General features: G+C 48.9%; 1 protein-coding gene across 3 annotated transcripts in view; it reads right to left on the bottom strand.

Annotated features, from left to right (window-relative positions):
* Positions 1-16,272, bottom strand: part of ttc23 (tetratricopeptide repeat domain 23) — a 59,006-nt gene that overhangs the window by 18,755 nt on the left and 23,979 nt on the right. For all 3 annotated transcript variants that reach the window (XM_072492761.1, XM_072492762.1, XM_072492763.1), the window contains 4 exons: positions 14,066-14,243; positions 9,442-9,547; positions 7,308-7,435; positions 3,629-3,778 (listed from right to left, as the gene is read on the bottom strand). In XM_072492761.1, coding sequence (XP_072348862.1) covers positions 3,629-3,778; positions 7,308-7,435; positions 9,442-9,547; positions 14,066-14,243 — 562 coding nt within the window. The remainder of the gene's footprint in view (positions 1-3,628; positions 3,779-7,307; positions 7,436-9,441; positions 9,548-14,065; positions 14,244-16,272) is intronic.

The raw sequence follows: 16,272 nt of genomic DNA, 5'->3' as shown, positions 1-16,272 counted from the left end.
TCAGAGATAAAGCATTTTCTCAACACTGGGAATTTTAGCCCACATAAGTCTGACTCGGGGTGAAAGCGTTAACCAGCCTCACGGCCTTAGGGGCTGTTTAGCACAGGGCTAAATCGCTGGCTATGAATGCAGACCAAGGCAGGCCAGCAGCACGGTTCAATTCCCGCAACAGCCTCCCTGAACAGGTGCCGGAATGTGGCAACTAGGGGCTTTTCACAGTAACTTCATTGAAGCCTACTTGTGACAATAAGCCATTTTCATTTTTTCATTCCATTCATTTCATTTCACTATACGAGGGGCGCCTCCGCCATTTATGTCGTGGGGGTTAGCTATGCAGACACTTGAAAGACAAAGACCAGATTGTTGGTCATTTAGCATCGTTTGCATCCATTTTAAACTTCCCTGTGAAAAATGTTTTGTCTTTCAAAGAGAATTACGAGCATCTTCTAACGAGCTTCACTTTCAGCGAAGGAGCCAAAATGTGCAGCATACTCAAGCTGATGTGACATTAAACAAAGTCACTGACTGTGCAAGTACAAAGGCCCTTTTGTGTGCCGAAATATCAAGTTAAATGTTGGACAGATCATAACAAACAAATAATTATAATCAATTGTACAGGGACATTTATTGATTCCAATTTGTGTATTTATCGGTCAGATGCATTTGTGTGTCCTGGAAGTACAACAAAGCAAGATTAATTGCCACATTGTCTTCACAACAGGTCAATAAACAACCAATGTTCTAACTGGTTGGCTTGAATAATTAGAAGTACTGTATGATTACAGGGAGCTGTGTTTCAGCAGAGCCCATCACAAGATATACGGGAATCTCAGTCTTCCATTTGGTTCCAAATTGTTGTTTCTTTTTATTTGCTCTTGGAGTGTGAGCTTTGATGGCTCGACTAGCATTCATTGTGCAGGTGGCATCTCTCTCTGCTCCTTCGTCTTAGCCCGCCCCTCAGAGTTCAGGATGACATGCTTTAGCGCTAAAAATGAGTTCTCAGGTGACCTAGGGGCCCAGTGCGCCAGTCTACGTGACAGGTGGGGCAGACAGTGGTTGGAGGAGCAGGTGGGTGGGGTGCCCGAGTGGGTGTGGTCCCCGGGTGGGTGGGGTGCCCGGGTGGCCACGCTCTCCTTCTGCTATCGAATCTTGGCATCAGATTGCTCCCGGCGATGCAACTCCAGGTGTTCAGCTCCTTCCCAGATACTTTTCCTCCACTGTCTCTGCAGCCTGCAGGGGGCTGTTTAGCACAGGGCTAAATCGCTGGCTTTGAAAGCAGACCAAGGCAGGCCAGCAGCACGGTTCGTTTCCCGTAACAGCCTCCCCGAACAGGCGCCGGAATGTGGCGACTAGGGGCCTTTCACAGTAACTTCATTTGAAGCCTACTTGTGACAATAAGCGATTTTCATTTCATTTCAGTTCGGGCGGACTTGGGCCAGGGATTGCCAGGTGTCGGTGGGGATGTTGCACTTTTCCGAGGAGACTTTGAGGGTATTCTTGAAGGGCTTCCTCTGTTCTCCTGGGGTTTGCTTGCCGTGTCGAAGCTCCCAGTAAGAGAGCTTGTTTTGGAAGTCTCACGTCAGGCACGCAGACAATGTGACCCACCCATCGGAGCGGTCTGAGCCTGGTCAATGCTTCAATGCTGGGGATGTCGGCCTGAGCAAGAACTCGGATGTTGGTGCATCTATCCTGCTAATGGATTGACAGGATCTTGCGGAGGAAGGGCTGGTGGTACCTCTCCAGAGTTTGGAGGTGTCTGCTGTACACAGTTCACACCTCTCGAGCTGGAGCTGCCCTGTGTGCGACCACTCACTCCATGGCCGCCACCGGAAGTCCCATCGTTTACATCTCTGAGCCATAAATAGGAGGGCGGGTATCATTACTGCTCTGTAGTCCATGAGCTTAGTGCCGGATCTGAGGTCCTGGTCTTCAAACAGCCTCCTCAGACGACCAAAGGCTACACTGGTTCACTGCAGGCAATGTTGAACCTCTGTTATCGATGTCTGCCCTTGTTGACAGCAGGCTGCAGTCCGTGTGATGTGGGAACAATTACAGTGCTTTTTCCCGACAGTGCACAAGGCCATTCAGCCCATCGCGTCTGCATCGGCCTTCCGAAAGAGCACCCCACCCGGGCCCACGCCCCCTCCCCTAACAACGTAATCCCACCTAGCCTGGACGTCTTTGGACCGCGGGAGGAAACCGGAGCACCCGGAGGAAACCCACGCAGACACGGGGAGAAGGTGCAGACCCCGCACAGACAGTTGCCCAAGGCCGGAATCGAACCCTGGACCTGTGAGTCAGCAGTGCTAGCCACTGGGACACCGTGCCACCCAGCGGTCACACGTAGTCCAGAACAGATAAGGAAATTTACTCTCCTGAAGGACATTAAAAAAACCACACGGTCACTCCAGAAGTTTCACGATCATTATTAATAAAACTTGCATTTCATTCCACAGTTATTAATTAATTAAATTTTAAATTCATCCAGCACCTGTGATGCGATTTGAAAGTCGTGGGCTGGATTTTATGGGATGCCGTGTTCCCTTCCCCACCATCTAAAGAGCAGGTCAAGAGCCCACCCATGAGGAAGTTGGCTGCCCAGCAGCCATTTTATACTGGGATGGGTGTTCATTGGCTCAGGGAGGGACTCGGTGCATCATCTGGGAAGCTGTCAGCAAATCTGATTGGCCAACAGCTCCTCACATCCCAGTGCCAACTTAGCGTCTCTCTACCCACCCACATTGCTTCTATTCCCCAACGCCAACTTAGTGCCATCTCCTGCCAAAACATTCCCTTTGCCCTTATCCCCTCCATTCCATGCCAACTCACCTAGTATTCTTCGACAGTTCCTTGACAGCTTTTGCTCATCCCGGACAGCTTTGACAGCTGGACAGTTCCTTGACAGCCTGACCGTTCCAATGTGCTCGTGTGTAAAATGTGCAATAATCGTGTTCACTTTTAACAATCCTAAAGAGTGCCTTACCTCTCCCAAAGGTGTCCCGGGACCCCACTTAAAGAGTTACCTTCCCTTTCCAAGGAGGTGTGCTGCCTATCCAAATGCACCCTCCAAGTTTAGACCTCCTCTTACTTGTTTAAATCTGCACATTCCGGATTTCACATTCCTGTTCTTCCAAAATCCCACTTCAGGGGAGGTAGCTGGTGATTTAAATGGCCAACTGCCTCTGTGAATCGTGCGTGCGTGAGCCCTGGCCCGACTCCAGTCCCGTACAGACAAGGATGGGAAATGCCGGGTTGGGAGACAGGATTTAGAATTTTTCGCCACTTCTGCGATTTTTGCAATGACGGGGAGCCTCTCTGTTGTGGTGAAAACCCTGACCCCCCCCCCCCCCCCCCCCCCCCACTGCAGTGAATGCAGGTGCAATGACAGTGTTGCCCTGAGGCTGTGATGCTATAGTCAGGAAATCCAAAGGCATTTCACAACCGGTGAAATACTGCTTTTTAGAAGTGTGGTCAATGAGTTAGTGTCGGAAACGTGACAGCCAAGCTGTGCACAGCAAGATCCCAGCCGTACCAACCTGATGAATGGCAGTTTAATCCGGCTTTTAATTGACAGTTGAGAGCTTATTTTGACCAATCTACGATTTTGCACCTCACGGCCAGCGCTCACCTTCTTGAACATTTTGTAGGCTGCTTTCTGGTGCCCCTGTGCCAGCTCGATTCCCCCAAACAGGTGATACGTCTCCTCCACCTCCACGCCGAAATCTCCAAAGGTGGAAAGCTTGGCCGGCAGGGATTCTTGTAGGAGTTTTGAAGCAACCTGAGGCAAAGACGCAATGGCCAACGTTAACGTGGGCAGACACCAAAATAACCCAGCCCCACTGACATTTTAAGATTCTCACTTTGGTTTTCGAACCCCTCCTTGGCCTCACCCTCACTCTCCCTGTAACCTCCTCCAGCCCCGCAACTTTCGGGGATCTCGGCACTCCTCCAATCCTGGCTTCTTGTGCACCCCTGATGTCCTGCGCCCTTGTCGGCAGCCTTCAGGAAGGGGAGGCAGTGGTATTGTCACTGGACTAGTAATCCAGAGACCCGGGGTAATGCTCTGGGGACCCCACCACTCGAATCCCACCACTGCAGATGGTGGAATTTGAATTCAATAAAAATCTGGAATCACAACTCTAATGATGGCCATGAAACTATTGTCGATTGTTGTAAAAACCCATCTGGTTCACTAATGTCCTTTAGGGAAGGAAATCTGATGTCGTTACCCGGTCTGGCCTACATGTGACTCCAGACCCACAGCAATGTGATTGACTCATAAATGCCCTCAGGGATGGGCAACAAATGCTGGCACAGCGATGGCCACCTCCCATGGACAAATAAAAAGCTACCTGGGCCCTAAGCTCTGCAATTCCCTGCTTCAATCTATCTTCCTCACACTCTCTCTCCTCCCTTAAGGTACTCTTTGAAACCCGAGTTGGTCACTTGACTTAATTCTGGGGTTTTTTTTAGGTATATTTATTGAAGTTTTACGGTTTAGCAAACAGCGCAACAGAACCACAGGAATCATACAACGCCACAATAAAACAAAAAGGCTCAACATACACGGGTAGAGAGGGGAATGGGAGAACAGTATAACTAGCTCAATACAATCGTTAGACATAACTTGAGGCCTCTATAAGCTGCACCAGAGAACAAGGGAGGGACAGGATAAGGCCATGAGAATATGGGGTGTGATTCTCTGGTTCTATCTTCCTGTTGCTTGACAATGGGATTTCCCATTGTAACCACCCCACGCCACTGCGAAACCGACTAGCGGAGCTCTGCTGCCGGCGGGAAGATTGAATCTCAATGACCGGAGAACTCTGGCCATGGTAAAATGGTGCTCACCTTCCCACGTGACCACTGCTGGCAACTACCATGAGTGTTGAGGTTACATTTTTTGCACCATTTAGATTTGTCACGTGCACCGAGGTACAGTGAAAAGTATTGTTCTGCGTACAGTCCAGACAGATCATTCCGTGCATGAATAAATACAGGACATACGATAGACATACAATGTAAATCCATAGACATCGGGTGAAGTATACAAAGTGTAGCACTACTCAGTAGAGGAGATGTGTGAAGAGATTAGTTCAGTCCACAAGAGGGTCATTCAGGCGTCTGGGAACAGCGGGGACGAAGCTGTTTTTGAATCTGTGTCCTCAGACTTTTGTATCTCCTGTCCGGTGTTGGAAGAGAGAATAACCAGTGTGGGAGGGGTCTGTGATTATGCTGCCCGCTTTCCCCAGGCAGCGGGAGGTGTAGACAGAGTCAATGGATGGGAGGCGGAGGCGGGTTCGTGTGATGGACTGGGGCTACGTTCACGATGCTCTGTAGAATCCCGTCAAGAAAAATCGTCAAGACACCACCCAATAAGGAAAATCCAGGCGAAAGACGGGACGACTGGCTGAAGCGGAGGTGAACGCGGGACAACAACGGCAGCGAAACCCGTCCGGGAGAAGCAAGTGACAACATCAACACCAGATCCATTCGAGTATTGCCCCCTGTAATTGTTTCCCCGGCACCCAAATGTACATCTACCCCCATCCCCCACCCCAGTCCCCCCCCCCCCCCCACACACACACACACAAACAGATGCCTACTAATGTGTTGTAAATAATTTTGCCAATTGTACAGAGCTGCTGCTGTTCAGCTGGTGCATAATACCCAACCAGTTACTTTATTTTATATTTCTTTTTTTAAATTATTTTTTTGGGGTATGTTTCTGTGTGCCCTTCTCTTCTATATATGGATATATATATCTTATTCTGTGTACATAACAGTAAATATACTTTGTTCAAAAATCCAATAGAAAACATTTATTAAAAAAAAGACACCACCCAATAATTGGGGGTCCTGGGCGGGGGGGGGGGGGGGGGGGGGGCATTAAGGCCAACCTCATCTCATCCGAAAATCCAGGACCAGCCTCGTGAACCTTCTCCGGACAGCCTCCAATGACAGTCTCCCTTAACACAAGACCAGCTCTTCGGTTAAAAACCAAAACCAGTTCCCCGAATGCTGGCCGGTGTAATATACAGTACTACAGGCAGCTAACGGAAGGGAAGTTGCGTGGCGCCGTTAAGTTATGTTGTTGTGGCATGGAAGTGCCTCAGACATCCTTGCATGGGTGATTACGCAGAAGAAATAGATGGGTCAGCCGTCGAGAATTACTGGTCACTTGGCCCAACTGTGGTGGTGTTTATATCCCATCTGTCATGTGAGACTACCTTTAAGAAATGGGTGTTTATTACTGCAGTTATGTCAGAGAGTGGGTGGAGCTGGGCTGTCTGGCAGCTTTTTACTTTCGTTTTAGGCTTTTTGCTGCAGGTGGGTTTGGTTTCATTTTAGTTTTGGAGAAGCTGTAATCACAGCAGGATGTGTGTGAATCTCTGCAAGATTATGAATGTCCATTTGCTGATTTCAACGTGGTAACTGTCCTCAGTAGTGAAGTTAAACCTGATGTCTTTCTGTTAAAAGGTGTTTTTTCAGTCTTATGGATGTTAAAAGGAAAGTAAGAATTACTTAGTGTTGTATTCTTTGGGGGTTGTATTTGAATTGATGGTTGCTAAGATGTTCACTGTATGTTGTAAAAAGGTTAACTTGAGTTCATAGAATAAACATTGTTTTGCTTTAAAAAATACTTTTCCATTTCTGCTGTACCACACCTGTAGAGTGGGCCGCGGGCTCGCCATACCACAATCTATTAAAAGTTGTGGATCAGGTGAACTTCATGATACACATTGGGGTTCTCTAAACCCTGACCCATAACACATAAGAGCCTTCTCTTACTCTACCTTGAAGTAGATTGGTCTTGCCCTGCGGTACAAGCAGGTTTAACACACTGACCAACCTTTCCCTCTCCCCTGCTTTCCAGCAATCAAATATAGGAACTTAGGAGCAGGAGGCCATTCGGTCCCTCGAGCCTGCCCTGCCACCCAATAAGACCATGGCTGCTCCACTATAATTTAACAGTTAAGGGCGGCACGGTGGCGCAGTGGTTAGCACTGTTGCCTCACGGCGCTGAGGACCCGGGTTTGATCCCGGCTCTGGGTCACTGTCCGTGTGGAGTTTGCACATTCTCCCCGTGTCTGCGTGGGTTTCGCCCCCACAACCCAAAGATGTGCAGGTTTGGTGGACTGGCCACGCTAAATTGCCCCTTAATTGGGAAATGTTTTTAAAAAAATAATAATAATTTAATGGTTTAAATTCTTAAATAAAACGGCAACTAAGGTCTGTGTAGGGCTGTGGCAAAAGAGCAGGAAAATTGGGCCTAATTCAATCACTCTTTCAAAGAGCCATCTCACCGGATAATTCCTTGTCGTAATTAGAAATCGACAGTAATCGTCCAGGACCGAGAGAGTTGAAGCGTGTTCTTTTCCCATTTCTGTCTGGTAACATTGCAGACTCTGTTTGTAGTATTTATCTGCTGTGTCTAAAGAAACATGTGAACAACTTTCATAATCAGGAGAGATACCAAAGCTTATAATAAATGTCAAAGTATTGCCAAATATAAAGGCACTAAAAGTATTATTTCACTGCGGCGAACACGGTGGACTCAAATAAAAAGTTGCAATTACACAGAAGATTCAATGGGAACAGAGGAGTAGGAGTAGGCCATTCGGCCCATCGGCCTTATCCGCCATTCAAACAGATGGTGACTGACCATTTACCGCAATGCCACTTCCCCCACTATCCCTCGATGTCATTAGTATCTAGAAATCTGTTGATTTCTGTCTTGAACATGCTCAGCCCTCTGGGGTGGAGAATCCATACAATGGCACCCCACATGATAGTCGGAAGCTCTGGCACTGAGTGAGCAAGGAAAGGGAGGGCACAATTAAGATCTGAACCCCGAGAGTGGATTCCCTGAAGCGTCACTTTACAATTTCCCCTTCATTATCCAAGAGGTGAATGGTGAATGGTGCTCACTGTATTGTACACCGATGCACATTGCTCTTAAGGGAAACGTACAAGAGTCCTCCCTGTAGCAGCCTGGTAATGCTAGACAGCTCGTAGGATAGAGTGACACCTGTGCCGGTCGGAGCTTGGGATCAAAGGCTAAAAGTCAGAGACATCAATTTACATTCATATAGCATCTTTAACATAGCATTAATGTCCCAAAGCGCTTCACAGCTGCATAAGGTACCTGGAGTGAGCGGGTTGTCTTATGGACAAAGGTTGGGTGGACTGGGCTGGTTTCCACTGGAGTTTAGCAGAGTTAGGGGGTGACTTTATTGAAAGTGTATAAGATCCTCAATGGTACTGAGAAGGTGGATGTGGAAAGGATGTTTCCTCTTGTGGGCGAGTTCAGAATTAGGGAGCAGTGTTTTAAAATTAGGGGATCACTCTTTTAGGACAGAGGTGAGGAGGGTTTTTGTTTTTTTTGAGGGTTGTGTGACTTTGGAATGCTCTGCCTCAGAAGGCAGTGGAGGCGGGGTCACTGGATACTTTTAAGGCAGAGGTAGAGGCACTGTTGCTTCACAGTCCCAGGTTCGATTCCCGGCTTGGGTCACTGTCTGTGCGGAGTCTGCACATCCTCCCCGTGTGTGCGTGGGTTTCCTCCGGGTGCTCCGGTTTCCTCCCACAGTCCAAAGATGTGTAGGTTAGGTGGGGTTACTGGGTTACGGAGATGGGGTGGAGGTGTGGGCTTAAGCAAGGTGCTCTTTCCAAGGGCCGGTGTAGTCTCGATGGGCCGAATGGCCTCCTTCTGCACTGTAAATTCTATGATTCTTGTTAGGGAAGGGGATCAGAGGTTATCGGGAGGGGGTGAAGGTGGAACTCGTTACCGCAGAAGGCTGTGGAGGCCAAATCACTGAGTGTCTTTAAGACAGAGATAGATAGGTTCTTGATTAATAAGGGGATCAGGGATTATGGAGAGAAGGCAGGAGAATGGGGATGAGAAAATATCCACCATGATTGAATGGCGGAGCAGACTCGATGGGCCAAGTGGCCTAATTTTGCTCCTGTGCCTTTTGGTCTTATGGGAGGTAGATGGGAATGTGGAATTTGAAACATAAATAGATCAGGCATGATCTTATTGAATGACAAAGCAGGCTTGAGAAGCCGAATGGCCTACTCCACTCCCATTTCAAATGTTTGTCTAAAGAAAACTGACGCCAAGCCAGTTGGGACAGGTGACTTGAAGCTTGGACAAGGTGCTCGCTTTTAAAGAGTGTTTTTAAGGGGCAAAAAGGTGGAGAGGAGGAAAGGTTTAGGGAGGTATTTCCAGAACTTACAGCTCAGACAGTTAACGGGCACAGACAACAGTGGTGGGGGTGAAGGAACTGGGGGATTCATAAGACGTCAGGACTGTAGGAATGTTTTAAGAAGGGGAGTGAGTGGCCATACAGGGGGGTAATTAAAAATGCAAGCGGAGTGCAGTGTTTGGGGACTGCAATCTCTTCCAGGCTGGTGTAGAAATGTTTCTAAAAGACTCACAATGATGCTCATCTCTGCCAGTCGAAGTGTAGGCCTCAGCTAGAGCCAGAGTTATTTGCCCCTCCTCCTCTCCAGAGGCTGTACTTGTCAGCACGATGGAATGAGCCTGTAAAACGCCAAGAGATCCAAGTTTATATCACCAGGCTAGAGCTGCCAGTTTCTTTTTTTAAATATTTAGAGTACCCAATTCATTTTTTCCAATTAAGGGGCAATTTAGCGTGGCCAATCCACCTACCCTGCACATCTTTGGGTTGTGGGGGCGAAAACAACGCAAATATGGGGAGAATGTGCAAACTCCACACAGTGACCCAGATCCGGGATCGAACCCGGGACCTCGGCGCCGTGAGGCAGCAGTGCTATCCACTGTGCCACCCTGCTGCCAGTTTCTTAATGCAGCACTGCAGAGCCAGGAAATCGAAACAGACCACAATAGAACACGGGGGAAAATCCTACACCGTTATGTCCACACAAGCCTCTCAATGTTACACGCAAGTAACAGCAGAGACACTTCAGATAGCATTTGGTAAATGAAAATAAATGGTAGTCGATGAAATGAAATGAAAATCGCTTATTGTCACAAGCAGGCTTCAAATTATTGTGAAAAGTCCCTAGTCGCCACATTCCGGCGCCTGTTCGGGGTAGCTGGTCCGGGAATTGAACTCACGCTGCTGGCCTTGGTCTGCTTTAGAATGCAGCTGTTTAGCCCACTGTCCTAAACCAGCCCCATCATTGAGAAGCTTTGCCCTTGTTTCTTACAATGGAAAGGGGAGAAACCATGCAATAAATCAAGCTGGGCTGCCCACATAAGCACATTGGTTAGCTTTCACAAGGGTTCACAACAGGCGAGTCGGTTGAGCATTGATATACTGCAATTCCTGCCCACCTGACCAATTTTTCAACCCTCTCTCAAAGGTGCTAACTCGCTCACGAATACAGATTTACTGTAAATACTGGCAGCCGGTGCTCCGGAGCCTTGCCCTTTGCCCACATGCCAGTCCGGAGTGGGTTTCAGCAGGCTATTACACCACATGGAGCATCACAGCTGTGTCCAATCCCGCCTTTGCTCATCCCGAGAAGTATAAAAGTGAATTCTGCTCCGTGTGTCCGATGTGGATATGCCGACTGGAATTGGCAACTGAATCGGAATCTGGTGATAGGAGTCGGCGGCCGCTGGTGGCTTTATAATAAATCCTGTGAGATGTCACCTGGAGGCAGGAGGTAACCAAATAAGGAAGCCACAACACAGGTAGCACATTTATTATTACTATCAATGCAAAATCTGGACATTTGATGCAATTTTCCATTCCCCGCCCTTTTCTGAAGGCACTGTGTCTCGCTAGATACAATGTCATGGATCCTCCAAAAGGTTTTTCTTCCCTTGTGAGGGCATCACAGCTGTTGTGGGGAGGCAAATGATTAGAGTTTACCAACAGCCTATCAGGGCAATTAAGAATTATTCTTCTGGATTTTGAATTTATGTAGTGCAGTACGATATACTAAAGCAATAAATAAAGGACAAGTTTACTAAGATAAAAGTTGATGTGGCCTGTTCTTAAGATGCAATCTACAAATAGTCAGGATAAAAGGGTAGCCACATATCTTCCTAACTCGGCCTAAAGACCAGACACATCTATTGGGTCTGGCACCAAAGTAGGGAGGTGTGGGAGGAATCCACAGCAAGATGAAGGCTAGATAAAGGTAGATAACACTCATTCTGCCTGGGTACACATATGCAATTTGTTTAATGTAAAGTTTGTACCAGATAATGCACAAATGTAAATAATATTCTTGCCTACGTAAGCCGGGCACTGTATAAATGATAAACTTGATTTCATGTGTAGGGCAGTCAACTCCGGAGGCCTTTCGCTGCTGCTGGCCTTTTCCCAACGCATTGGTCAATAAACAGTTGTTCTGTGCCTGAGACTCCTCCGATTATTTTGTGGAAAAGAAAATCACAACACAGCCAAGCTAACGTGCGCGCATTCCAACCGCATATCGATGGAATAAAGACCCATGACGTATTTTTCTCGCCCTAGTCCATGGGAGACGGACCCTCCACAGCCTCTCGAGATTATCATAGATCATTATCATAGAATTTACTTGGAAAGTGCACCCTACCCAAGGTCAACACCGCCACCCTATCCCCAGAACCCAGTAACCCCACGGGCAATTTTGGACACTAAGGGCAATTTATCATGGCCAATCCACCTAACCCGCACATCTTTGGACTGTGGGAGGAAACCGGAGCACCCGGAGGAAACCCACGCACACACTGGGAGGATGTGCAGACTCCGCACAGACAGTGACCCAAGCCAGAATCGAACCTGGGACCCTGGAGCTGTGAAGCAATTGTGCTATCCACAAGGCTACCGTGCTGCCCCCAAACTGATCAACTGACCCTGCACAGGTCCAGGGGCGGGTCAGAGACTTTCGTAGTTCCAATGGCTCAGTTCCATTTAGCTGAATCACCAGCAGATGGAGATCGTTAATTACCACCCCGCCCCTCCTAAGTTCTGAAGTGGCAGGTCAAAGCCTGGATGATGCATTCCACCATGACGATTAAAGACAAGTGCATCCCCTCTTAGTGCTGCTGAAATTACTTAGGGCACCAATCTGACATCAAAGTTTCCAATCTCTTCATGCTTTTAGTCCAGAGCTCCCTATAATTGGATTCAAACAGATCTAGGAATGCATTCAGATGAAAGATGTTCCAAATATTCGGCTTTCAAATGGAAGTGAGTGGGTGGGGTTAATTGAATAGCTTGGAAATATTTATTGTAATCTACTGCAAATCAAGCATTCTGAAGTGAAATGGAAATAGATGACCAATCAATGTGCGTGGGCAAACTCCAGTCAACAGTCTGTAAGACAGATGGAACATTAACATTTCCACCACATTCCCTCGAGCAATTTGCTAATTCCAGAGATGATGTGCCAAATGTTAATTTCCTTGAGTTGGTTTTTATTTTGACCATATAAACCCAATACTAAGAGCCTGCAGTGCGTTGCCAATTTCTTTATTGAAGTGAGTGGCAAGTGGTCTTGGCTTGTCCATTTAAGGATGAGGACTGGGAATTAGTGACGACAATACTTTTTTAAAAAAAATCAGAAACTGATGCTGGCCTCTTCGTTTGTTTTTTACAAAAATCAGAAAGATCCCAACTGTGGGTTTCCTGTAGCATTGGTCACCACAGATTGATGTACAAATCAGAAGGTTGTGGTTAAAGGCGAAACGGTGGTTAGCACTGCTGCCTCACAGCGCCAGGGACCCGGGTTCGATTCCGGCTTGGGTCACTGTCTGTGCGGAGTTTGCACATCCTCCCCGTGTCTGCGTGGGTTTCCTCCGGGTGCTCCGGTTTCCTCCCACAGTCCAAAGATGTGCAGGTTAGGTGGATTGGCCACGGTAAATTGCCCCTTAGTGTCCATGTATGTGCAGGTGAGGTGGGGTTATGGGGATTGAGCGTGGGAGTGGGTCGAGCTGGTGTGCTCTTTCAGAGGGTCAGTGCAGACTCGATGGGCTGAATGGCCTGCTTCTACGCTGCAGAGATTCTACGATGATGAAGGCCCACTCCACGGACATGAGCACAAAAATATAGGCTGACACTTCACTGCAGTACTGAGAGAGTGCTGCAGTGTCAGAGGTGCCGTCATTCGATGAGACATTAAACTGAGGCCCCGGTTTACCTCTCAGGTGGATGTGAAAGATCCCAATCCACTATTCCGGAGGAGAGCAGGGGAGTTTTCCCAAGTGTCCTGGCCAACACTATTGCTTCGAACAACATCACAAAAGCAGATTAGCCACTTATGATAACTTTGCTGTTTGAAAGAGCTTTCTGTGTGCAAATTGGCTGCCGTTCTTTCTACACTACAACAGTGGCTACACTTCAAAAGTACTTGTTGGTTGCAAATCCCCCTCCAGTCATGTGAAGGAGATTTTGCCTTCATGTCTGTAAAGTGGGACATGAACCCATAGCCTTCTGCCTGTGGGATGAAAGTACAACCCTAACTCAGGGCAGCACGGTAGCATAGTGGTTAGCACTGGTGCCTCACAGCGCCAGGGTCCCGGGTTCGATTCCCGGCTTGGGTCACTGTCCGTGTGGAGTCTGCACGTTCTCCCCGTGACTGTGTGGGTTTCCTCCGGGTGCTCCGGTTTCCTCCCACAGTCCAAAGACGAGCAGGTTAGGTGGATTGGCCATGATAAATTGCCCTTAGTGTCCAAAAAGGTTGGTGGGGTTATTGGGTTACGGGGATAGGGTGGAGGCGTGGGCTTAAGTAGGGTGCAGGCCAGCAGCACGGTTCAATTCCCGTACCAGCCTCCCCGAACAGGCGCCGGAATGTGGCAACTAGGGGCTTTTTACAGTAACTTCATTTGAAGCCTACTTGTGACAATAAGCGGTTTTCATTTCATTTCATTTCATTCATCGGCCTCCTTCTGCACTGTAAATTCTATGATTCCCACTGAGACATAACTCATCTCAACATGATTGATTTTCACCCCGAGGCCACATGAGCTGGTAGGAGCCACAGGATAGCAATGAGCTGTGGCGATTTTCATTGACCTTTTTACCACTCTTGCCCAAGGATGCGGAGTCCAAATGCCCCATATTGTCACCTCAACTCTTACCTGCAAGAGGTGCTGTATGCTCACATCATGGGCACCTCTAGCTTGCTCTGCTGCTGCCAATTCCCGATAGACAGGGACAGACTCCATACTGTTTTCACCCTTATCGAGCTCGACCATACGGAGCGCTTTTTCGTAACATTTCACAGCCTCTTCTGTTCTGTTCTCCTTCATATACAACCTGGAGAATTACAGTAAAATCCATTAAGTTGCAAAGTCATTTCGGACCAATTCCAACTTGGTGCGGTTTTGAGTAATTTTGACTCTGTACGATCCAAATACAAATCGGTAGAGATGACTGCCAATTCGTTATTATCCATTGTTCACTATCGCACAAGCTTAAAATTATCCGTGTGACATCTTGGGCGAAATTCTCCGGTATCGGCGCGATGTCCGATGACCGGCGCCAAATACGGCGCAAATCAGTCGGGCATCGCGCCGCCCCAAAGGTGCGGAATCCTCCGCATCTTGGGGGGCCGAGCCCTAACCTTGAGGGGCTAGGCCCCCGCCGGACTGATTTCCGCCCCGCCAGATGGCGGAAGTGCCCCGCCAGCTGGCGCGGAAATGACATTGCCGGGCGGCGCATGCGCGGGAGCGTTAGCGGCCACTCACGGCATCCCCGCGCATGCGCTGTGGAGGGAGTCTCTTCCGTGTCCGCCATGGTAGAGACCGTGGCGAAGGCGGAAGGAAAAGAGTGCCCCCACAGCACAGGCCCGCCCGCGGATCGGTGAGCCCCGATCGTGGGCCAGGCCACCGTGGGGGCACCCCCCGGGGCCAGATCGCCCCGCGCCCCCCCCCCCCCCCCAGGACCCCGGAGCCCGCCCGCGCCGCCTTGTCCTGCCGGTAAGAGAGGTGGTTTAATCCACGCCGGCGGGACAGGCATTCTAGCAGCGGGACTTTGCCCATTCGGGCCGGAGAATCGCGCGGGGGGGGGGAGGCCGCCAACCGGCGCGATTCCCGTCCCCGCCGAATCTCCGGAGAATTCGGCAACCGGCGGGAGCGGGATTCACGCCAGCCCCCGGCGATTCTCCGACCCGGCGGGGGGTCGGAGAATCTCGCCCCTTGTTTTAAATTTAAATCTCCAATGATTTCACAGGAGACCGAATGGGGACATGGGGCATTAGCCAGTCCATCACATTGTAGCATACACAGCGTGAGTCCAAATGTATAGAAGTCCAACTCAGATGGAAAAATATTCTAGCTAAGCACATGCGATCTTACATTCTATGGCCTCACCACTCCATATTTCAGTAAATTTCTCCAGACACAAAGTCCCCTGAGATCTCTGCAACATAGATCAGGTAAACCGAATTCAATTGAACCAAGTTTATTCATATCAGCCAGAGAGACTGCAGGGTTGTTAAAGTTCCCCCGAGCTTTCCTGGGAGACGGAGCTGGAAAGGTTGGTGGGGGGGTGGGGCGGGGGGGAAATTCCAGCACCTGATTGCGGCCTAAACACAGAAACCGCAGGTGCGTCAACTTCAGGTTTGGAACAGCTCTGGGGGAGTACTCGATGCCTTCCACAGCTGAATTGCCTGGTTAGGCTCGCATGTGAGGAATGCCCACCTTGGCCGAAGGGGCTGCCAGCACCTACAGTACAAGAAACCCGACGAGAATCAGGGCCTTCACTGGCGGAAGGGGTGAAAAGGGAGTTACATTGTACAAACGATACACATCGTCTGCCTCCCTGTATCAACCCCAAACACACTCATGCAACCGGGGGGAATACTGATTAATAATACCCAGGGCAGAGGGCTTGACACTGGATTGGAAATGGTTTGACTGTTTCATTAGCACCAAGGGGATAGATAATCTTCACCCTCAGTCTGAGGAATAGCATACTAACAACAGGATGAAGATCTATTGGAATTTCTGCCTACACATCTCTAATCTGGGTCAGAATAGGAGGACAAACGAATCCCGACTTGATTTGCTAACAACTCTATCTCCTTTAAATCAGAAGCATTTGGAATCAAGTCTTTCTGTCCACTCCGCCGAGGCCCCCCAATAATTCTGTACACCTCAGTTAGGTCATCACCCAGCCTCCTCGGTTCGAGGGAATACAACCTCAGCCTCACTAATCTTTCCATATAGCTGCAATTTTCAAGCCTTGGCAAAATTCTTGTACATCTCCTCTGCACTGCCTCCAGAGCCATTGGGCGGGATTCTCCACTCCCGCGCCGAAGTGCCCACGCCGTCGTGAACGCCGT

The sequence above is a fragment of the Scyliorhinus torazame genome, chromosome 30 (assembly GCF_047496885.1).
Source record: "Scyliorhinus torazame isolate Kashiwa2021f chromosome 30, sScyTor2.1, whole genome shotgun sequence".
Lineage (NCBI taxonomy): Eukaryota > Metazoa > Chordata > Chondrichthyes > Carcharhiniformes > Scyliorhinidae > Scyliorhinus > Scyliorhinus torazame.
The sequence above is the reverse complement of the archived record's forward strand: the minus strand, read 5'-3'. Positions and strand labels throughout refer to the sequence as shown.